The following is a 24,838-nucleotide window of genomic DNA, read 5'->3' on the forward strand; positions in this document are numbered from 1 at the left end:
TTCAGTTTCCATTGTGCTTGTAAGTGTTAAATTAGTCATTTTCATTTAATTTTTCATCATATCTGTAATAGTTACATAATGGTGATGCTTATGTAATGATTTTGTTTCTGATGCAAGTAAGAAAAAACCGATTAGTATGATGAAAACTTTAGGTTGCCTGTTGGTTTAGGTATTTGGTTTAGGAAATTCCAGTTAGAGACTGGAATTGGTAGACATTACTTTTAGTAGACACTGCACTCCTTTGCTAGGTAGGCCATTATCTGCATCTCTTCTTCTTGGAAATTCCCATATTAAAGATCAACCTAAAGTTGTTTATATCCTCATCTTACCTTTTTTTTTTTTTTTGGCCTTTGATCTATATTACAGTGATACTACCTAAGATCTTCCATGTGTGCTTCAAGAGGTATGAATATTTTGTTGTTTCCCATTATTCCCATAATAATGGTGCATACCATGTTCATGAATATTACTTATACTTCTATGTCACTATTCTAATTGATAATATAATACCTTGTTGGTTTACCATGTTCATGCATATGAGTTAAAGTTGTTTCCCATTATTCCCATAATAATGGGAAACAACTATGTTCATGAATATTACTTATACTTCTATGTCACTATTCTGATTGGTAATATAATAACATGTTAGTTTACCATGTTCTTGCGTCAGTTAAAGTTGTGTGAATATTAGTTTACCATATTCATTATTATTACACAACGATGTAATATTCCGGATCACATACAACAAGAACTACTAGGCACTTGTTTTTAGTTTTTCCTTTGCATTTTCTTATATTTCTGAAGAGCAGCACTCGATGAATGAGTCTGAGGTCCAGCGTGATCACGACCTATGGGCTGATGGGTTGGAGGAGATGTTGGTAGACATCCTCTACCAAGAGACCATTGAGGGAAAATTGGTTGGCTTGAAGATCACCAATCGAGATCATCTCAGACTTGCAGAAAAGCTGATTAAAGTTGGGAGGAAGCCAATTGATGCATCACAAATTAGGGGGAAAATCACTTGTCTGAGGCAGAGGCAACGATTGTTCACTGATTTAATGGGCCAAACATGAATGAGTTGGAACCCACAGACAAAAACTGTAATTGCCACGAATGAACATTGGGCTAACGCAATAAGGGTAAAAAATGGCTTCACCAGTATAATTTGGTTGACATTTTCGAGTAGTGTTGTTGAGGATTTCTTCTCATTCTCTAGTGTATAGTGGCAAGTCTAATATAAGTTTTTCCTAATGTTAGGTGTGTAACCAATGGAGGAAATTCAAGATTCATGGCTGTCGAGACTACGATCTCCTATGCACCATTTTCGGACAGTTTGTGGCCACAGGGGTCCTCCATTTTGTATCCACGCAGCAACCCCCCACGAGTGAGGAGGAGGATCGCCTTGAGGAGGAGGTGAGGGCACGGGGCCCTGTATTGGGAATTGCTACGGACGCGCCAATAGACATAGATGGGCCAAACATAAGTGGGCTAATGGGGAGACAGAGACACTCTCGTCGTCGAACAAGGGAGTCGACCTAGGGTAGCATATCCCCAGAATTGAGCAAAGCTTTGGAAGTTATGGCCGCCAGCGCTGCCACAAGGGCTGAGTTGGATAAGCAGATGTTCAAGGAATGCAGTAGAAAGTGTAGCAAAGGCAAAGGTTCCTCAAGGTCGGACACATCATTTAGCAAGTTGGGTCAATGTATGAAGTTTTTGAATGAGATTACCCCCCCCCCCCCCCCCCGCTCCCTGCACGTCAATATAACAAAGCAATAGCTCAGTTTATGAATGATAAGGCGGTTGATGCGTTCTTAATGATGCTTTCGGACCGTAAAATTGATTGGATCTGGGGGTTGGAGTGATGTAGCATATGTCTATAACCTAATTGTTATTTCTTTCATTAATTCTCAATGTTGTTTTTCATTGAGACTGGTGTTGATGAGTTCTTGCAGATGTTGTTAGTATTTATTGCAGATGTTGTGTGTTTGATTCTATGAGTTGCATATGATGAACATGTTGTTAACAGATAATGAAATTTGGAATTTTTAATAATTTGTATTATTTGGTAAGTGTTTTGTTGTTATTCGTTTAAAAAATTACTAGTTATTAGAATTGATAAATGTTTATAATTTAGGGGCATTTGGAGACATGTCATATACGAAATGTTTTCTATACTTTTTACATGTTACATCATCCTAGACACACTTATTATGTGCAAACTGTTTTTGCCCAAAGTGTTATTGGGCTAATTATTTTTGACACCACAGAATGAACTTTGGAAGTGGGTCAGATGATGAGCCCCAGGTAGAGGCAAACAACACCACCGAGGCTGGATCGAGTAGTAACCAGCCTCCAGGGTGGGACAATTACAAAGCTTGGAGGAGATGTGATGTATCAATGTGGGATAATATGACCATGCTTATGCAAGCAGCAACAAAGGAAAATGCATGAACAGTGTTTGAGCGAATGTTGCAACAAAATATATCGGCTTACATAGACGAGAGTATATAATTGCAATTCTCAGCAGACATTCGGTTAATTGTTGGAACTTGTTTCATATGGAAATATATGCATTTGATGTGTTATGCAATACGTTGAGAGGGAATGAGTTTTTCGAATCGACAAGAGAGGTTTTTGTGGAGGAAACCGTAGCAATGTTTGCATACACAGTTGGACATGCCCAAGTTCAACGAATCACAGGCAACCAGTTTCAACACTCTAGTGAAATCGTTAATCTGCATGTCTACGCAGTGATGCGTGCCCTATGTAATCTTGCTCCTCAGGTGATTGCACCTACACATACTGCTGGGGTGACGCCTTATATTGAAAGCAATCCAAGACATTATCCATTATTCGAGATAATAATTTCTTACTCTTCTTTAAAGAAAACACCTAAAAATTGTTGAAAATGAGGGTGTGTGGTCGGTCTCATTTTATTAAAAGTATTCGAACTCACAATTTTATTTTATGATTGCATAAATGTTATGGTGCAATTGACGGGACATTTATCGACACTTGGGCACCTGCGAAGGCAACTGACGCGTATCTATCTCGACATCAACGAGTTAGCCAAAATGTGTTGGCAACCTATGATTTCGACATGAAATTCACGTTTGTATACACTAGCTGGGAGAGCACTGCCCATGGTGCTCGTATATTTATGGATGCGTTGAGTCGTCCAGGGATCACTTTCCCATAGGCTCCTGAGGGTTGGTATTGTTTATCAATAATTTATGGAGGAGCGGTATTTTGTACTAATGTAACGTTTGAATCCCATATTATTAATATTTTTATTGGTTTTCAGGTTATTATTACTTGGTTGATTCTGCCTTTCTGTACACGCAATGATTTATGACCCCATACCCTAGGGTGCGGTATCATAGGTCTGAATACCACAGTAATAGTTCATTCCACAGATATCAAGATTATTTTAATTATTGGCATTCTTCCCTCCGGAATGTGATTGAGCGCACATTCGGTGTGCTAAAATAACAGTTTCGAATTTTGAAATCAATACACCCATATAGGCTGACATGACATCAATATGTTGTCATTATATGTTGTGTCATGCATAATATTATTCGATATATTACACCGAATGATGAGATATGGCATCGATTTGCCAATTCGGATCTTTATGAAGAGCAGACTATTGAGGATAAACCCAGATCATCTGGAGCGTATTCTTGACATGCCATTTGCCTCAACACAAGCTAAGGCTAGAACCATGGACTTTATCGCACTAAACATGTGGGCACATAGGGAGGGGAATTGATACTTGCATTACATTTTATGGTATTGTATGGCTTTTAATTGTACGTGTGGAACATGTTTTGGAATTTCACTTTTTTTGTATGTTTTGGATTTTCGCCTGTATGAATTAATTTTAATTTTTATTACAATTTCAAATGAGTTTTAATTTAAATAAGTTTCGGGGTGAAAAAAAATGCGAAATAGCACACCTGTGAGTTGTCATCATAATACGTTCCTGGAAACCATGCATTTGTAATTTTTAATAAAACGTAACATCCAAGTCATCACAGAGAGTTCGCTCGAAGTTCAGCTTGAGCATAGCTTGAGCGAACTCTCTATGATTGGTATTTTCGAGCTGAAGTTGGAGCTCACCCCTCACAAAGAGTTCGCTCGAGGTATGCTAGAGCTGAAGTTCGAGCGAATTCTTTGTTAGGTGTTCGTTTGAGCTACGTTTGAGCTGAACTTCGAGCAAACTCTCTGTGATGGGTGAGCTCCAGCTTTAGCTTCAGCTCGAAAATGCAAACATGGGTACCACCCACGCTCAAGAGTCGCTCGAGTTTCAATTGGTTCGCTCGAGCTGAACTTCATGTGAATCTCGAGCGTGAGGGGTGAGCTCCATGCTCAACTCGAAAATGTAAACATGGATAGATGATCCAGAGAGTTCGCTCGAGAGTTGCTCGATCGAACGTTCGAGCGAGCTCTTTGTGCGGGGTGAGCTTTCGAGCGAAACTCAAGCAAACTCTCTCGTTCATGTATCTAACATGTTTTTTTGGTCAGCAACCTGAGTTAACATGTTTCTGAGTTTAGTAATTTTTATCTCGTCATTAGATCCTATTCAATTTTTTACAAAATAAAATGTAAACAATTATGCTTATTGAAACCCCTATAATGTTATTCAAATCTCAAAATAGATAATGGTAAAAATATATGTATGCAAGAAAAGCATTATTGACGAGGAGCAACATTTCATTAAAAACACCTACAGACAACAATGTACACTACCCAACCTCAAAACATAGTGATTTCAATTTTTACACATGAATTGAACAAGCACAAGTAAGAACAAGTATAGACAAGAGAAAGACATGACAGGCATGGAAGTCATCAAGAAAATTTTTAGGACCTGTACAATTCATTACTTGAGTTTGATAAAATACAATTTTCAGGATACAATTCATTACTTGATACAATTCATCAAGAAAATCATGTGTGACCTAGGAAATTCCATGTTTTTCCTCTACAACATATCCCATCCAGGTGTATCCTATGATAGATAAATAAATAAATAAAAGATCAAGGCTCAATGACCTCCATGTGGAGGAGGTTGCATAGCGTTCCCAACGTTACCTGTAAGGGCATCATCCTCAGAACCGCTTGTTAGTAAAGTTTCCTCCATTTCGTTCAAGCGTCGTAGCACTGTATTTTGGAGCATATCAAATCGACCACCCAGGGTATCAAAACAATATACCAGACTCTCACATCTAGTATCCATGCGCTCAAGATGAGTATGTAAGTCATTTACACGAGCATCCACGCTATCAATGCGAGTATCTAGATGATCCTCGATGCGATGTAGATGACCTTCCAGACTATCGAGCTGAGTATCGATGTGCTCAAGACAAGCAATGATGTGATCAAGACCACTATCGATGTGACTATCGATGTGGTCAAGACGAGTCTGGATGCGGCTCAAACAATCAAGCACCGTTTGTATTCCTTGCTCATTCGGATCTGGTGCAAGGGTGGATGGTCTTGAGCTAGATGGCTGAGAACCTAATGGGTGCAAGATCCTCATCATCAAAAGGGAATGGGCGAATGTGCACATGACTGAGTTGAATGGTCTTATGACCAATAGGAGCCTTCAGAGGGATTCTAGACTCTGTATATGGAATAGGAACAGAGTAAAACATCGTAATGCTAGTGACAAGACTCGCAAAAGGCAATCCTATCTGAATTTTGTTGGACTGATAAGCCTCTAGAATGACCCTGCAAAGATGACTTCCCAAATCGATGTGAACGTCATTGATCAGTTCATAAAGCAAGATGGCTCTGTCATGGTGGACATCACTATGATGGGCACTTGGGTAAAGGTTAGTGAGGACGACATTACTAAGAATAAGATAGTCAGGGGAGAACTTATTGGTAGGAAGCGGTGTTCGACCAAACCAAGCGACCTCATATCCACACAAGAGGGTGTGGATAGCAAGGTTGCTAGGACCAGAGGTGCTGGCATAGGGATATGGGGCCTTGGTAACACGAGGGGCGTTAAGCAAATCAGCTAATATGCCCGGACTGACTCGGATTTGGATGTTCTATAAAGTGACATCAAAGGATCCATCAGGTGAGATGGCATGAATGTTCGAGTAAAACTCCCGAACCAACTCCATAGACGGAGGGGGGAGACCAGTGGTTAATGATACCCACTGGTGAGACTCAAATACATGAGGCAGTATAGTCTCCTAAAGCTCACCTAGGAAAATCTCACGCTCAATAATGAGAGTGCGCTTGGAAAAGTTTTCAGTGTAGAGTTGTTGAGCCCTAGTATTATGGAACACTGATTGGGCGGGAGCAGAAGAAGTTGTCCGGCCTTGTACCCGTCACATGATGTTTGTCTGTAGGCATAATAAAGAAAATTAGAGATTGAGGTAAATTAATGTGAATGGCCCAATGTATAGGGTGATATTAAACAAATACTTGAAACACACTGATTGTGTGAGTGAGTGAGTGAGGGAGTTTGAGGCTAGAACAATAGCAAAGATAGGGTGTTTTTGTCATCAATATTGAGGCTATAAACAAGTGTTTCCTTTAACAAAAAAAAAAAAAAAAGTATACAATTACATAATGTTCATCAATGGGATGCAGCCAAACAGTGGCTGATCTGAAGATTTTTTCCATCTAAAATCACATCCTATAACTTTTTTACTCCGGTTGTTCAAAAGCAAAGCTTTATGAACAAGACATAAATATCTGGGTATTATGACTTGTTCATTATTTGGTCAATTTCAGCGGTGAAGACCAAAAGATATCAATTATATATGAACTCCATTTGTCGAAAAATGGCCTGATATTTGCATATAGCAGAAGAGCCTGCAGATCAGAAGTGACTTTTTGCCTATTCACATGTAGAGTAGACTGCTTACGTTTTTTTTTTATGCCATCCTCATATCCTGTGTTTTTCTACTACTATTTTGTGCACTATATGATTGCTATGTATTGGGACAAAAACCCATCACTCTGACCAAAGCAAAGAACATGTGGACCAATCCTTATGTTTGGTGTTGGCTGTGATAGTCAATAGACCAATTGATGGTGAAAGTGAAACCCAACAAATAATGGCATTTAATCAGGGAATAAATTTCTCTGTATTGAAAAGGAAATATAGTTTACTTTATTATAGGCTTACAACAACAAAGAATTTTGTGCAGAAATTCTAGCTTTGATTAAACTTATCATATAGATATATGGTTTCAGAGTTAACAATGTAGAATTCAGAAGCTGTTTTGGGTGGTCTTGGGATTGCAATCTTTATAGTCCTTTCTACTTTAGATAATAAAAACTGGTGCAGGGATCAAAGTCACACTCTCCTAGACAGATATAACGATTATTACATTAACAGGAACACATAAACCTTACAAGAGAAATAATGCTTTGGTTGCTGCATCTTAAGCACGTTTGTGCTTTTGCCAAGTAAAATGTTAAAGGGAATAAAAAAATTCCCTGCACCTTTATAACCAACTAGTAATTGGCCATTAAAATAAACTTGGACTATGAAATCATATTATTCAAAAGAAACAAAAAATGAGAAAATGAAAATTTCAGCATGTTTTCCATAATATTGACACTTCTTCTCTCCCAAGCAAATGATAAACATGACCTTCTGATATACACATAAATGCCCACTTCCCTAATCCTAATTTACTAAAGGCTCTCATACTTGAAGAATATTCATCCAGGAACCATTATACACAATTCTAAGTGGTATATTTATCATGGAAAGGGCTCCTGTTTTATATATTATATCTTTTAAAAACTTCTTCAAACCAATGCAAACCAATCAGTAGACAATGTAATGCAATGCAAACCAATCAGTGGACAATGCAAAGAAATAAGCGGCTAAACGTAGATGTGATTCTCTAACAATGGTGGTAACAGTGAAAGCAGGTAAGCTTTGTAGCCCGTGTACAAGGTCAATGTACACATGCAAGAACATAAGTTTCAATCCCAAATATGCTTGTATTTCTCAGTGTTTGATGAAAAATTGAAATAGCCAAACTTCCCCCTTCAAATTACAAATCCCTAATTTCTAACAATGTGCAAAATGGAAGAGGAATGAGGGAAGAGGATAGGCTTACCGTGAGTGGAGGAACATGGGATGGGTAGCAACGAGCTTGGAAATAATGGTCTATGCTCGAGCGGTTTTAAGATGCAACAGGCGGCACTGCACTACACAGGAGTGGGGGTGGAGGATGGGCGACGCGGGGGTGGGGGTGGGGGAGAGGATGCTGACGCGAGGCGGGAGTGAGGGAGATGATGCCGACACGGGAGTGGGGATGGGTGAGAGGTCTACTTCACACGGGGGTGGGGATCTTCATAGATTTCAAATGGGACGTTATCTAGCTTCGTACGTGATTTTTTAGGTTGCAGGGAGAAATTAGTAATTTGGGAAGGGTGTGCGCTGGTTGCAACGGAATATTGACTTTGTCAGAATTTTTTCACTTTTTCCAACTACTTATTCAAAATTCAATAACTCAACAAATTTCATACATCCAAATAGGCATGCACACCGTCCAACCCGTACTGGTTTTGGACTCGACCCGTGTTCAGCCTAATAAGAAAAGAACCAACCCAACTTTAGTAGGGTCAACCCGTCTAACAGTTTAGAACTTAAAAGTCAAAATCGATCTCCCCATTTATTTTCCAAGCCCTAAACATTCATCCTCCCATCTCATCCCCCATTTATTCTGCATTGCAAAAATAATCTCCTTTCCCTTTAGCTGCTATTGTTGCGCTTTGAATGGTCGAGTAAATTTATGGGGCTTACTGTGGAGGACTTCTTGAACGAGTGCCAGCAGTCCGCGTTGACGCCCGCATCTTTGTCTGCCTTCTCTAGAATCGCTTTGCCTCCTCCCCTTCCAAACTCGCTGCCGATCAGTTCTTCCACTCTTTCCATTTTCATATCGACGACATTCTCCTCGATGGGGATGAGTTGGGTCATGTAATGTTTTTCTTTGGGCTACCAAAATGTTTTAAGGTGAGCTTTGTCGATTAATCAGCTAGCTTGTGATGAATTTTTGGTTGCTTGGTGGACGAGGGCTACGTTATTGGGTTGTGGGGAAGTAAAGTGAAGTGAATTTCTGGTTGCTTGGTGGACGAGGTACTCCTTTATTTTCTTTATTTTCTCTCTGTTTGAGGCTGTGCATATTGTTTGTTGGAGTCGACGGGGAAGACAAATGGAGTCGACAATGATCATGAACGGAGTTGTTAACGATAACGGTGATGACAGAGAGAAATTGGGAGGGATGGTAGCTAGGGTTTGAGATTTGGGGAGGGATGGCAGACGATTTGAGATTTGGGAAGTTTTAGTTGAATCGAAACTAATAGTTAGTGGGTTTGACCCACAAGTTAGTTCAACCCGCTTTTATCGGTCGGGACGGATTGGTTGGTACGGACGGTGCGGGTTGATGGCTTTTCTGCATAACCTTACATCCAAACAACTCGAAATATTCTTAATGGGACCCACAAACCCACTTTAATCTCTACTCAAAATTATTCACAATATTTCTCAACACCCAAACGTAGCTAACTTACCAAAAAAAAAATATCACAAGTTTTTCTGGTAGATGGGACATAACTAATTTCAAAGCTTGCATGATCCAAGTGTACCTTTTGGTGACCATAAACAACCTCTTTGAGAGTGCTTATAAAATGTCTTGAGAAGAAGCACCATTAAGGTTGGGTATGATCCCGGATACGGATTTTAAACTTGAAAAAATCTATTTATTATTTATTTTTTTATCATCTCTCATCTTTTTATGATATAATATTAGATGATAAGTTTACAATTAAAATATAATAGTCACTTAGAAAAAAAATATATAATAAATAGTCTCTAATCATCTAATACCACGTTATAAAATAATAAAAAGATGATAAAAATTAAGATAATAAATAGCATTACTCTTTTAAACCTGATACCCGATTTCAATAAAAAAAATTACGGGCCGCAAACCACAGCGGGTTCCGGATCGAAAACAATTACTGGCGAAAAGGCCAAAAACCGGATTCCGGGCCGAAAACCACAAAGCCGAAACGACGTGGTTTTATTCTTAATGCAAATCTTCAGCCCCCACACACACTCCCTTCCGGCGACCTCTCTCTGTCTAGTGTCTCTCTATCTCTCTGCTCCGTCCCTCCGTCCCTCCCTCCCTCGCGTTTCGACCCTAGCCTTCGAGTATCTGCCGCCGTTCCTCTCTCGCCGACGGCATTTTCGGTAAGTGTCTCTATCTCCGTTAGAATGTTTGAAACGAGCCCGAGTTTAGAATTTGTTTGTTCGCATAGAAGGTTGGAGGAGTTGGAGCAACTAAAGCCGGAGTTTATTGCCCATACATAGAAACATTCACCCTTTTTTTCAATTTTTCCATTCAATCATTGTGCGATTTTTTGCCCTTACAGATTCTTCGGTCCTTTGATTCTTCTGCTGCAAGCTTATATAACACAGTTCACAACCGATCGCCCTTCAGGAGCAAATGGCCATGGCTGCGCTCAGACGAGAGGGGAGGCGTCTCGCCCCTCTGATCTCCCCCCAATCAATCACCGCTGTCCGATCCTCTGTCATCTCTCAGTACGATCAAAACCATCTCATCTCTGTCTCTGTGTGTGATATCATGCCTTTAGATTCAGATTCTTATTGTTTTCTTTTCTGTTTGGTTGCTGAGAAAGACGTGGGAAAAAATGGTATCGAGATATGAAATGTTAAGGAGAATATCTTGCTTTAGCTCTTACTCTCTCGGTTCCTAAATTACTGAAAGACCAGATGATTCCTTGATTCTTTGTAACCAAGCAAAAAATAGGGGCTTTTTGGGTTGCATTGAGCAATAGTTGTACATAATAATTATATATATTTTACATATTATAAATATACATATACACATTTATCTACAATTTGTTTGGCTTCTGAGCAAGCACCGGATAATGGAAGAAGTCTCACGCTATTGATTTTGAAACTGAAAACAGTGCGAAATTATGTATTCAAACGTATTTCATACTCTGATTTACGATAAAATAGGGGAAATCGAAAGGAAATGATTCTTCGTGATCCTTTTTTTTCTCCTAGAAATTTAAATACTCACTTCAATTAAATTGGATAGTTGTGTGGACATAGTTGAAATTGTAAATCCCTTGGAAGTCATATTAGTTGTATCAGATGAGTTGTCTATGATAGTTTATGGATAGTTTATACTCACTTCAATTAAATACTCACTTCAATTAAATTGGATAGTTTATGGGCTTTTGGGTCATTAGGGGCTTTCTTGTATGGGCTAGGTGTTTTTCTTGTATACGTCCAGTGTACTTAGTTACCCCTATTGATATATATATATATATATAATACTATTACTTATAAAAAAAAAAGATGAGTTGTCTATGACAGTTAAAAAAAATCATGAATCCTAATGAATACACATGCTTAGAAAAAGATTAATTCTTCTCTTAACCCGCCATTTCTTAGTAACAAACGTGCCTTTTAGATATTTTTTGGTTGTCTCATGAACTTTGTATTTGAATTTCTTCGAGTAACTTCATCTTTGGTCCTTGCAAATTTGTAGGATAATAAAGTGACATATTTTCTTGACTGTTATGTTGTGTTCTTTTTCTGTCCCCCTTTACAAATTAGAATATTTGATGCGTAGTTGTTGGTTGAGTGAGGTTTATTTATTTTTGATAAGTGGTCAAGTGACATTTATTGTTGTCATTATTACTGTTAGGCTTTAACTACTGTTATCAGCAGCTCTATAACATGCTCTCTCTCTCTCTCTCTCTCTCTCTCTCTCTTTCTCTCTCTGTGTTTTCATTTTCTTCAAACATAAGCTAAGATTTGATTATCTGCCTTTGTGCTAATCAATAAAGATTTCTTGCTTATGAAAAAAAAGTACTACAAGTGATTATCATGTTGTCAGTATTTTGGGATTAGTGTAAGTAATTTTGAAAATACCCTTTGGGAGATCTCTAATACTACGTGAATCATGCATGATGTGGATTCTGGTATTAGGACTTTCTATTCTTTAGTATAAATCTTTTTTGTTATTGGTTCTTCATTAAGTCAGTGGTGGATGGGCATGAAAATAATAAAATGCTGGAGAGAAACAAGAGAAATTCAATGGACTAGCAAGATGTTTTTTGCGTCACCCTAATATTGGAGTCAGATGTTCACAATTTGTGAACCACATAGGATATGAAAGATGCAATTTGTTTTCCTTTATGGATTTCTGGATCACTAGTATTTGAAAACAGAGTTTATGCAATGTATTTGACCCATCTGTTTTTCTTAATGGGTCGAAGATTTATGGAAAATAGAAGAAGTGTATGCCTTGTAGCAAATAATTATACTTAGTTTGACACAGTGATTTGATTTGAAGGACATTTTTTGTGTGTTGGATCTCTGGTTGGAGAGAGATGGGAGAGATAAATTGAGATTTCCCTTTCTTTTCTGGACCTTTAGAAGTTCTTCGCCTTAGATATGGACCTTTGCCTTTTTCTTCTTCCTTCTTTGTGTGGGGTCTTTGCTGTATACTACTTATCTTGGGGTTCATGATATTCCTTTCTTTTGAATCAGCTTTATTTACTTTCTTTTGGTTGAGGTTGATTTTTTTAAAGGAGTTTCCATTTTTACACAAAACACTCTTTAAGCTCCAGTTATTCAAAAACAAAAATGATAGAAAGTTTTTAAAATTGTGTTTCCTATGATCTTATATTTGTTACTTTTTCCCAGTTTTGGTGGGAGTGGGGGAGGGGGCGTCTTTAACACTATCGAAAAATTGCCAGACAACTACATTTCTCAGAAAATGCTGATTGTTTTTCACATTCTAATGTTCTTGAACCAACCAATAGGAGCCATAGAGTTCAACATGGTCAAATTTGTGTCCTGTCACGAAATTTTGAACTTGATGCCAAAGTGTGTATGATCTGAGGTTTTTTGTCGCAGATGCTGTCCTTGCGCAGTGGTAAACCACCAAATGTTAACCTTGTTAGTCAGTTCTCTGGGTTTTGAAGGAAAAGAACAAAAAATTTAAATTATCTGCTTTCTTTTGTTGTTTTGCAATTAGAAAAGAAGCCGATACTCAGTAGCATCAAATTGTAGCTTGAGCCCTTCCCCTAATAATAAATTGTCTTCAAAGTGAACCTTTAACAAATTCAAGATTGCTGTTTAGAGAAACTCCCAATTTTGGTAAATTTTAGGAAAACATGGAATTTCATTGAAACTGGAGAATACACATATCAAGGTTTTTGAAAATTTTTTATCCAAAGAATAATTTTTTTTATTCTCATCTTCTTACTGCTCCAATTTTTTTTTCTTCAAATTGTTTCTATTCCTTTTGCCTTTGGAAGTACTAAATCAACTGGTTTGGGTGGGCAGGGAGCAGGCCCCCCTGGGATTGCGCTCAATTTCAACTCAAATTGGTAAGAATCACTCATCATGCAGTATCTGCCTTTCTTTACTGTTATAGACTTGCATTCTACTGCATTATAGTGTAACCCCCCTTCCTGTAGATTAGGAGTGTTACGTACTTTCGTAACTTTGCCTGGTAAAAAGACCCAACATAATAAAAGTGCCTAATTTATCGAAAATAAATTCCCAAAAAATAACAAAAATTTAGTCTCATAGAAAGAAAATTTAAGGCTGCGTTTGGATGTTGAGATGAGTTGAGTTGCGAATAGTTATATTTTGTGGGTCCCATTGAGATGGGTTTAACTTTTTTAGGTTGAGATTGATTTAACTTTTTAGGTTGAAATGTATTAAGTAGGTTAAGATGGGTTTAACTTTTTTATGAGAAATTGAAAAAGTAATGGTCCCATCAACAAATGGTTTGAGATGAGTTGAGTTAGATTCAACAGCCAAACACATCCTTAAACTGATATTTTAATGAAAAAAGACACTTATTAACTTAGGGCATGTTTGGGTAATGCAGTGAGTTGAGAATACTATGAATAGTAGTGAAATAGTTTGAGTTAAGATGCTTTATTGGGTTTTGGGAAAGGAGAGAGAATAACTTGAATTAGAATATTATAAAGTTAATAAACTGTTTGAATATAATATTTTAATATTATTTTTGTTTTGAAATTTGAAAAGTTGTATTGTTTTTGTGTTTTGTTTGGAAGTTTGGGAAAGTTGTAATGATTAGATGAAAAAGTTGAAAATTTGAAATTGGAAAGTGTTTTGTATTTGAGTGATGTTTGAGAGGGAAATTATAAGAAGTTTTGAGATGATCTCATCTAACTTCTCAAACAACCCCTAAGTCTGAAAATCCCTTGACCCATGATCTATGCCTGGCCGTCAGCTCGTCAACATTATTTTCTTTACCTAGACATTTTAAAAACACAAGAAAAAAAAAGAAGACAAACAACAAAAATGAGTTCAATACTCAATAAGTAGTACATCATACAATAAACATATGGTTTTCTTGAAAGCATGCATACTTAATACATATATATACTAACATAAACATGTAACATGTACTATGCATAACAAACTTACCTTTCCCTTTATTCGCTAGCACACCCAATACGTAGGGTTGTGTGTCGGTTCCACTGCCTGTGGCCACAAGAGGAACCGCTTAACTTAACATACTATGGTGGACCACACTTAGGTCCATGGTTTGCACATCCACCCATAATTGCATTGGTACCATGCATCTCTTATGGCCATTCTTAAAGCTTCTTTCATAATTTGTCTTTTTTTCTTCTTCTTTTTTTATTATTTTATTATTTTTTATTTTTTTATCATGATGCATATAGAACTTTTACCTATAAAAAATATGATCCATCTAGAACACATAATGACATAGCTTCTCGTAATCATAAATGAAAACATATCATGGTGTATGTAAAACACATAATAAGATGACATTGAAACTAACTCATCATATCATAACTTGGTGCGTAAAAAGGGGCTTTCAATAAAGTTTCATACATACCTAATACTTTAAAGGAAAAACATTGTTTACCATGTATGTAGGGGTATGATCATGCTACTTAACTCTTTGCTTCTATTGATAACAAACACGTCAATAATTACCTACTTGAAGTTGGTGGAAAAGGGTTGGACTTGATAGGATGAGTCTTTTTATTTTCTCCTAAAATTGCAGAAGTTATCTAGGGTTAGGGATTGGTTTCCAATTATCATGAATTTAACAGCCAAAAATCAAATGGTCTTTGACTAGAAAATACTTGGGCTTATCTATCCATATCTAGGCCTAATGGGCCAAACGTACTTCATTTTGAATCTAGGTCCATACTTTCATATCCAATCCTATCTCCTCAATACTAGATCCTCAAATAAAATGTATGGGCTAATGGCCCAATAAAATAATCTTCCTTCTAGCTTTAACAAAATTGGGCTCATGGTCCAAACTTATAAGGCCTATAAAATTTTGGTCTGTATGTTACATATGGTTCTATTTTTCGGATATACAGTCAGAAACCGGATGAAGAGTGTGAAGAATATCCAGAAAATTACAAAGGCAATGAAAATGGTTGCAGCCTCGAAGCTTAGAGCGATTCAAGTTAGAGCTGAAAACTCACGTGGCCTGTGGCAGCCATTTACTGCCCTTCTTGGCGACAGTCCCAGTATGTTCATCTTTCTTTCTTTTTTTTTTTTTTTTTTATCCAAATACTCGTTTTTTCTTTTTCATCAAATGTTACTTTGAGTTAGTGACATCATGGTAGTTTTTTCCTTATATAGGTCTATGAGTTTGACCTCAATGATTTACTTGTTCTTTCTGCATCGTCTTTGATATTTGTGCTTTTAGCCATACATTCTTCACATTTGTCTTGTAAGGGAGTTAAAGCACTACTCACTGCTATTGAGGCGGGTCACTTGCTTGAAACGAAATCAAGATTTAAGAAGAGCAGGGAGTTAAAGCATCTTACTTGGGCAATCAATTACGACACTAAGGGAGGTAGTTCAAGTTGAGGGAAGACTAGAGGGAGGGCATGAGTGTAGGTAGGGGTGTAGTATTAGTTTCGGGTGTAGTATGTAGAATGTAGCTTCTAAGGGAGTTTCGGGTGGTGTCTTAGTTTTGTGGAAACAAGGGGTTGGGGTAGTTACAGTGATTTGCTTTGCTGTGGGGAGGAGCATTTTGTCCCAATCAGGCTTGGGGTATATTAAATGGACTTACTAGTCATTAGGGGTACTCTATTATGGGCTAGGTGTTCTTCTTGTATACACCCAGTGTGCTTGGTTACGCCTATTGATATTAATAAATTTTTACTTATAAAAAAAAAAACATTTGTCTTCTCATCCTGCTGCAACTCTATAGGGAATATGTTTATGAGATTTCTACTACGATACCATCATTTTCTACTAATCGGTCTGCATCCCGCTTTGCAGAAATGGGAATAATCCTACTGAATGTAAGGTAACAATGGCATTAATTGCATACGGGCATCCCATGTTCTGCTACTTTCAAATGGTGTTATTCCTTGTTAGGGTTTCCAATGGACAATAGAGTTATTTTTAGGAGTGTTGAACGAAATAAGCCCCATTCAAGCTATACGTGCAAATCTCTTTTTGAAACTTTTTAATGTCATGACTTATTGAAAGGAAAGGATGCACAGAATGGATCTCTTCATATTTGTTCCAAAATTTTGCTCCAAAATCTTTGTGAGAAGACACCCTGATATCCTTTTTTGTCTTTGAAACTAGTGCAAAAATTTCAGTGGAAGTGCTTAAAAGACGGATCGAAAGGACATCCTTTGCATTTGTATTCAAGTTAACAAGTTTGGGCTTAAAATAATTTTTTTACTGATGTTCAGTTAAAATTATACTTTTAACTGAACAAAAAAGTATACTTGATAGATGTACAGTTTCTATGCTTGAAATTGGGCTGGTTTGGATACATAGATAAAACACAAACCATCTCATCTGAGTTGTACGACTTGTTTTATATGTGTATCCAAACGTTTAAAACCATGTTTTTAACTCATCTTGCTTTTTCTCTACACTGTACATATTTACCTAGACAATTCGAAAACTCCCTTCTGACACCCATCTCATCTCCTTCATGCCTACCCTTCCCGTTCTGACACCCAGACAATTAATGCCTTTATATTGCATATATGCCTTATCTTGCCTTGATATAAGATCCCTTTTAACATATAAAATTGGGATTTAAAATATTTATAACTATTACCCAATAATTATTAAATGATTTTCAATTATTGGTGGGGCCTACCCTTTTATCAAATCCCAAAAAGTAAAAACTATCTCATCTCATTATCCAAACACACTTTTTAACAAACCATTTCATCTCATCTTAATTCAAAAATTTCACTACTATTCAAAATATCTCCTCATCTGAACTGTGTAACCAAACGAGGCTAAAAAGACTGATCTTATTGCTTTTCTTTTTATTCTTTGTTTTTTCCCCTTCTGAGAGGTGTATCAATTTCCCTAATTGTGCTACATTTTGTTGCAATACTAGGTGTTGATGTGAAGAAGAATGTCATTGTTACCATTTCTTCAGACAAAGGTCTTTGTGGTGGAATCAACTCTACATCAGTCAAGACAAGCAAGGCTTTGAAGAAGTTGACTGCTGGTATTTGTTAGTAGTTCCTTATGTGTTATTATCATAGATTGGTTGCTATCTGAAAGCAAATATATCTCTACTGCTGCAGGCCCCGACAAAGAAACAAAATACGTTGTTTTGGGAGAAAAAGCAAAGGCTCAATTGATACGTGACTCGAAGAAGGATTTCGAGTTATCCATAACTGAGTTGCAAAAGAATCCTTTGAATTATACGCAGGTTAATATCTGTTCTTTCCTGCCACCATATATTACAGAAGTATTTTTCATTGTTTGTTTACATATATGTGCATGGGATTTTTGAAGGCTTATCTTATTGTTGTTATTATGTTGAAGCTTAAAGTTATCTTCAAATAAAATTAAGTATTGAATGCTAGGAGTATGGTTAAGAAGGTTTTTCTGACTTTAGATCTTACATGCCGAGGTTTTCTGAATTTCGGTTCACATTAAATTTGCACGCTAGATTTCCATTTCTTCTCGAGGAATTCCTTAAATGGCCGATAAATTTGAGTTTTTAAGTGGAATAAGGTCCCCCTTTGTTGATCTTTTTTGTCTTTAACTTATTCGAAATAAACTCATTGGCATATTAAATTTACAAGTCTGTATAATTTCACGAGCAGAATGACTTTTCCCCGTATTCCATTCAAATTGTTGTCCTTTCAGGTCTCTGTTCTGGCAGACGACATTTTAAAGAATGTTGAGTATGATGCCTTGAGAATTGTCTTCAACAAGTTCCAGTCAGTTGTCTCATTTCTTCCCACTGTGGCGACTGTTTTATCTCCTGAGGTGATGGGAATGCTTCGCTAACTTGTTATGTGTTTGGTCCCTTTCCTTGTTCTGATTTTGGTTTCCTAACGTTGTTGATGCTAGGCTGTGGAGAAAGAGGCTGAATCTGGGGGAAAGCTTGGTGAACTAGACTCTTATGAGATTGAAGGTGGTGAAACAAAGTCAGAAGTCCTCCAGAATCTTGGGGAGTTCCAATTCTCTTGTGTAAGCCATTCTTAGCTGAAAAGATTTCTATGTTTGAACTTTGAGCGGTGGTGGGGACAGGATTTACTGTTCTTTGTAACAACAAAATAGTCTTATGTAAACTTTGAATCTTAACAGTTGATGTATAGAAGTTTAATATCTAGTTTATCGAGCATGCCTAGGAGTTGGCAATATCAACCAAAGTATCTGTTGGTATCTGATATTTTTGCTAAAGATCCGCTTTTTGAAACAACTGTAACGTGTCTTTGAATTTAAACACTTCATGGGCTTTTAGGTTTAACAGCTACTTCTTATGTTCGGAGGATTCCCTATATTTGGCATGTGGTAGATGTTGCTAGAAAAGTTTTAGTTTTCACCTTTTCTCTATGAATGTTTTGAGTTGCCGAGCAGCAGTGCTATGCAACTACTATGTCAAAATGTCAATATCTAAAATGTGGAGTGCCTTTCATTTTGGTAATGATCCCTATTGATTTAATGAGAAAATTTTCAATATTTCCCCACAGGTCTTGTTCAATGCGGTGTTGGAGAATGCGTGCAGTGAGCAAGGAGCAAGGATGTCTGCTATGGATAGCTCAAGCAGAAATGCAGGCGATATGCTTGATCGACTCACACTCACTTACAACAGGTCTCACTCACTCACAATCACCCACCTGCCCACACACACAAAAGCACACGCTCATACATTCATGCACAATATCCACAAACCAATCTCTCTCTCTCCCCCACCCCACACACAAGGCATGAGTTTGGGTAAAAGCAAATTAATTGGTCTTGCTAGTTAATTGAATTATTACCTCTGATTCTGCACATTGTAGAGTGTGAAAGTCATCTATTTTATTTGTTGTTATTTCTAATTTCTGTTGTTTTTCATATTGTTTGGGACAGAACTCGGCAAGCATCTATTACCACTGAATTGATTGAGATTATATCTGGAGCATCAGCCCTTGAGGGCTAATTGCAGAAACCGTACTTGCAATTTATCAGACGGTGACGAAATAACATGGAAGTGGGGGCATTCCTTGAATTCCATGGTGATAGTTTCTGAAGAGCTTTTTTTTTTTCAAACTTCTCCAATAATTACCCAGGGTCAATCTCCTTATTGGGAGTGTTAAATCATATTTTTTGGTTGTTTTAATTGAATTGTGAGTCGGTTTGTTTTCAATTATGTGCCTTAAAACACTTGGGAGTTGGCTCAAGTGATAAAGGGTTTGGTCTTGGTGGTAAGCTCCCTCCAGGTTTAAAGTTCAAATCTTCTTGGGTGTAAACAATTTCTAGAAGCTATTGGATTGGTAGAACTTCCCATTGAATTACTTGTGATGTACTTGCGGAAAACTCCTTGCACTCCCAAGATTAGTCACGGCTTTGTTCTTGAACACCCTATGCCAATAAAAAAATTTACTTGCCTTAAATTTTCTCTTATCTCTAAAACACAAAAAGTCCATTCAATTATGTGTTTTCTTCTCTTACAAGCTCTGTAAAGAGAATGCCGGATATAAAGTACAAAACTACAAGTCCTCGTATTAGATATTCATCGAGTATGGATGACATATAAGTCTTATTCTTAATTATGGAAGCATTAATCTTAATTGACATCTCGTTCTATGGTAGAATGAGAGTATCATGTATCCATACTTAGAGAGTATCTAGTAATTACTTTTGTGAATTTATATACATAATTTGTACAACCTTCTCGTTGGCGGAATGAGTGTAATTTTGGATTCAAATCTAGTAGAGGTTTTGGTGCATAATATCTTCGACTCTCTTGCTAATATTGATGGACTTGAGTAGAAAACCCCTATCCAAGCAAATCCACGTTTTCTGTAGGAAGAGCTACCAGGAGAAAAATCCCAATTTCTTTGTTGATTGGTTAGTTAAACTCGTTGTAAGGTAGTGGTTGACACGATCTATTATTGGTTTAACTTTTCTAAGACTTTTTGTATAGCATCTGTACAGCTTTATATAGGGTATGCCCACTTGATATTGCCCTTGTGATTTCTTAATGAAATTTAACCTACCAAAAAAACATAGATGGGACATAACTAAGTTCAAAACTTGCATCATCACAGTGTACTTTTTAGTGACCATAAACCACCTCTTTGAGAATGCTTATAAAAATGTCTTGAGAAGAAGTGCCATTGATGACCGTAAACTGTGAAAACTTATCCCTTAAATTTTCCAAGGATTAGTTATTGGGAGAGCTGGCGGTATATTTGATAATTCCAGCCTCCAAAAGTTCATCTTATGGTGTTGAAAATTAAGGAGAATGAATGCCTGAATGAGGAGATGGAAGAGAAATATTAAAATGTAAGTTTACTTTGATGCTTGAACGTCAAAAGGTTTGGCTGTATTGATCATTAAACAATTACATTGGTTTGTTGGGTTGTGCAAGCAATCAAATGACAAGTACATTTGCTCAAATGTCAAGTACATTTGCTCAAATGTCAAATGATTCTCTCATTTATTTTAATAGTTGAAATATTCTCCTTATAAAACATATAATAAGTGATTAATAGTAAAAATAAAGTTATACAAGCTTTTATAAAATGTTAAATACTTATATGAGTTGAACTCATGTAATAAACGTGATTAAATTTTTGTTGAAATTCAATTTATTGGATAAACGAATGAAAATCAAATTCTTGTCTATGATATGTTCTATTAATTGACGCTACTAACTCCAACAATATGAAATAGACTTGTCTATCTGAATTTATTTATTTATTTATTTATTTATTATTATTATTATTATTATTATATTTTTTTTTCTAGTTCTGCCCGAAACACCGGTAACCGGATCCACATAGGAGCGGGTACCTGGCTAGATATCTTATTTACCCCTACCTGGAGGTAGACACGGTTATCGAAACAAGGTATCGAGTTGAATATTAGGTACTCATAACCAGATTTCAATTTTAAAAAGAAAAACTGATGCACTCTTAAAACGATGTGGTTGTTTTGGATAAAAACAACTAGAAAATCCAAGACACTTAACTTTCACAACTCGCACTCTACAGACAGACAACCACCAGATTCCCCCCCCCCTCTCTCTCTCTCTCATTGTGCATCGAAACACCACTAGCCATTATGCTCGAGCCTCTGTTGTTTCTGTCAGAGAGGTCTTCGTAACATTCGATTTTGTGAAACTTCTAGTTCATCGATAAGTCTTCTCCCTCTTCTATAGTGTTTTGGGTTTTCTGTATATGTGATTTTTCGCCATTATTAATCATCAAGGATATTGCTTGTGAAGTGAACTAAATTGGAAGACGCTTTATAATGGTATACATTTGATTAAGAAGCTTTATTTAAGAAATGCATTTCCTGAAAACTTCCATTACCCATGTGCTTATCGAGAAATGAAATCTCTCTCTCTCTCTCTTGCTAATGGCATCTTGTTCACAATGAATGATCTAGATTAGACACAATAAATCATGCTATGATTTATTTCAAGTACATGTTTATGTATAAGTTAGCTTCTAACTTACTATCAAATTACTGTGTATGTGTTTTGGTAAGGGAATTGTTGTCAATGTTCTTATGTTATCATATATGTTAAGCTATGTCATGGCACTACATGTATGTCTATTACATATTATATTCTGTCACGTAATATTTATCTATTACATATTATATTTTGTCATGTAATGTTTATCTGTTACACCTTATATTTTGTCATGCAATGTTTATTTGTTACACATTATATTCTATTACGTAATATTTATCTAGTACACCTTATAGTTTTGTCATGTAATTTTTATCTGTTACACGTTATGTCATGTCATGTCATGAATTTTTTTTCTGTTTCAAGTAATGCCATGTCACAAAATGTTTTTTTCTATTTCATGTTATGCCATGTCAAGAAATATTTTTCCGTTTCATGTTATGTCATGTAATTCATCCCACGCACATGTCACATTATGTTATGTTAGGTCATTTGTCCTTTCATTTTATATCAAGTTATGTCTCAGTACAAAGTGTGTCTAGAAAATAGTTTTTCCATGTCAAGTAAAATTTATTTATGTTTATCACAACCCTAAGTGCTAGGATGCAATAATATCCTAGTGGAACTCCTTTGTTCACACTGGAGTGTTTAGATTAGTGTGAAATCCTCTGGGTTGACAAGGTAAAGATCAACGAGTTTCGAATGAGACTTAATTAACTGGTCACCAGAGAGAAGCAGACACTCACGCCGATGGTGCCCCCCAAACTTTCAATTTCATGTTATACGTACTCGTGCTGGTGCAAATACTTATCACGGGATACGTACATTACGGTTTCCATAACAAGTGCAAATACCTGTAAACTGGTATGTATGTTAATATACTCACAGTTGGTGCGGATACCTGTGTTGTGATACGGTAATCAGTAGGAACACACGACTCAAGGGAAACCGTGTAGCACCCATATAGTCACTTTTATTAATCATGTTTACTTATTGAACAAGATTCCAAATTCATATATTTCATGTTTAGTGCATGTCCATGTTTAGTTTCATGTCCAATCCATGTTCAGTTCACGCTAAGTTCATGTCATGTCAAGTTTAGTTTCACTTCAGTTTCAAGTTCAGTCCATATTCAAATACTTATCATGTCAGTTCAAGTCATGTCAGTACATGTCATGTTAATTGTCAAGTTACATCACGCTTATTTATAATTATGTTATGCATTCATACTTTTACTTTCATGCATGCATCTTTAAACTGTATGTTAAGTTTTTTATTAACTTATTGAGATTTGTATTCAAATTTCACCATGGTAGTCTCAACTATCATCCTCCTTGGAATGGTAGACGATGTGTCAAGACTATGAGATACAACAGACGTTGGCCGACTGGAGATGATTGATTAGGTAGCACAGACACGATGTCGAGCTCGTAGCCTCCATGATCCGATTCATAGATAGCATTATGACATTCCTGATCGAGTTACGATAGCTACTCGACGGATTAGCTCAGTAGATATTTAAGTTTATGCATGTACTTATAGAGTTGTCTCCCTTACTTTAGACCTTTTAGACTTATGCTGTAATCAAGAACTTCTATCAATCTAATATTTTTGTATTATGATTCAAAGTTTTTGGGATATATCTCATTTATTGCATAGTATTGCTCAAGAAAAAAATTATTCGCTACGAATATTGCATATTTTTATATGTATGTTAGGTGCATTACATCTTTAATTGTCATGAAAGGGGCAGGTAACCTTGTGTTGCATATTTAGATGATTTACAGTCCGTCCAATCCCTAGCGGAATCTGGGGGCGTCATAGTTCTCAATTGGAGAGTCTACGAGTTTGAAGTTGTGCACACCAAATCGTTCTAAAATCTTTTTAATGTAAGTCTATTGAGACAAGCAAAGAAGTTTTCTATACCGATTCCATAAAATTTTAACTCTAAGCACATGATTTTCTTCACTTATATCCTTAATCTCAAAGTATAGGACAACCACTATTTTGTGCTCATATCATTTCTAGCTAATAAGATGTTATCCACATACAAAGATAAAATTAGAAAACTCTTTCATGTACGTTTGACATATACACAATGATCTTCCTTTAGCATCTAAAAATCAATTGAAGTAATGACCTTATGAAACCTGAACGACCATTGTCTAGAAGATTGTTTAAGGCCATCAAAATGGAATGTTTCAGCTTGCATATTTTGCGCTCTTGTCCCTTAACCTCAAAGTCAACAGGTTGATCTGTATAAACCTCCTCATCTAGCTCTCCATTGAGAAATGCAGTTTTCACATTCATTTGAAAAATTTTCAAATCTAAATGTGCAACGTAGCCCTTTGAGCTCTCTGACTATCTAGATATGTTATTTACTCTAGGCCCAAGTTTCCCATAATTATGGGAAGTGATGTGAATATAACTTGTAGAACCCTAAAGCTGCAAATGTTTCAAATTTAGTTTTGCGTCATTCTATAGTTAGAAGTCACACAGTTCAAAATGTAGGCAACAACTAAAATAAAATCCCCCAAAATGATATTGTTAGGTTAGGTTAGCTTGCGCCATCATTGATCGAAATATTTCCAATAATTCCTACGAATCCCCTTTTGGTCACATATCTTTGAAACTCTTTAGACAATTACTCATGACCTTGATTAGTTTACAGAATTTTTAAATCGATTGCTTTTTTATTCTCAAATTTAGCTATGAAGTGCCTTAAAAAGAAAGGCTAATGCTTCAAAGGATGAGAGATAAAAAAGAAATAACTAAAATAAGAGTAGTCGTCTATAAAGGCGAGGAAATAAAAAGTGCCATGGCGTTGATTTACATTTAGAGGTTATAAAGGTGAGGAA

The 24,838-nt window shown here is 36.5% G+C and overlaps 1 protein-coding gene across 2 annotated transcripts in view; it reads left to right on the plus strand.

Annotated features, from left to right (window-relative positions):
- The window catches only part of LOC121234241 (ATP synthase subunit gamma, mitochondrial), a 34,946-nt gene extending 14,996 nt beyond the window's left edge, over window positions 1–19,950 (plus strand). Inside the window, exons 1-11 of one of the 2 annotated variants that reach the window (XM_041130117.1) lie at window positions 10,086–10,171; window positions 10,202–10,243; window positions 10,426–10,594; window positions 13,385–13,428; window positions 15,442–15,594; window positions 17,451–17,564; window positions 17,644–17,771; window positions 18,215–18,337; window positions 18,422–18,541; window positions 19,045–19,166; window positions 19,427–19,950. In XM_041130117.1, coding sequence (XP_040986051.1) covers window positions 10,500–10,594; window positions 13,385–13,428; window positions 15,442–15,594; window positions 17,451–17,564; window positions 17,644–17,771; window positions 18,215–18,337; window positions 18,422–18,541; window positions 19,045–19,166; window positions 19,427–19,496 — 969 coding nt within the window. In that variant the 5' untranslated portion in view covers window positions 10,086–10,171; window positions 10,202–10,243; window positions 10,426–10,499 and the 3' untranslated portion in view covers window positions 19,497–19,950. Of the gene's footprint in view, window positions 1–10,085; window positions 10,172–10,201; window positions 10,244–10,425; window positions 10,595–13,384; window positions 13,429–15,441; window positions 15,595–17,450; window positions 17,565–17,643; window positions 17,772–18,214; window positions 18,338–18,421; window positions 18,542–19,044; window positions 19,167–19,426 lie in introns of those variants that run through there. The other variant, XM_041130118.1, reaches the window with a different exon arrangement.
- Window positions 19,951–24,838: the final 4,888 nt, after the last annotated feature.

Source organism: Juglans microcarpa x Juglans regia, chromosome 6D (genome assembly GCF_004785595.1).
Source record: "Juglans microcarpa x Juglans regia isolate MS1-56 chromosome 6D, Jm3101_v1.0, whole genome shotgun sequence".
Taxonomy (NCBI): Eukaryota; Viridiplantae; Streptophyta; class Magnoliopsida; order Fagales; family Juglandaceae; genus Juglans; species Juglans microcarpa x Juglans regia.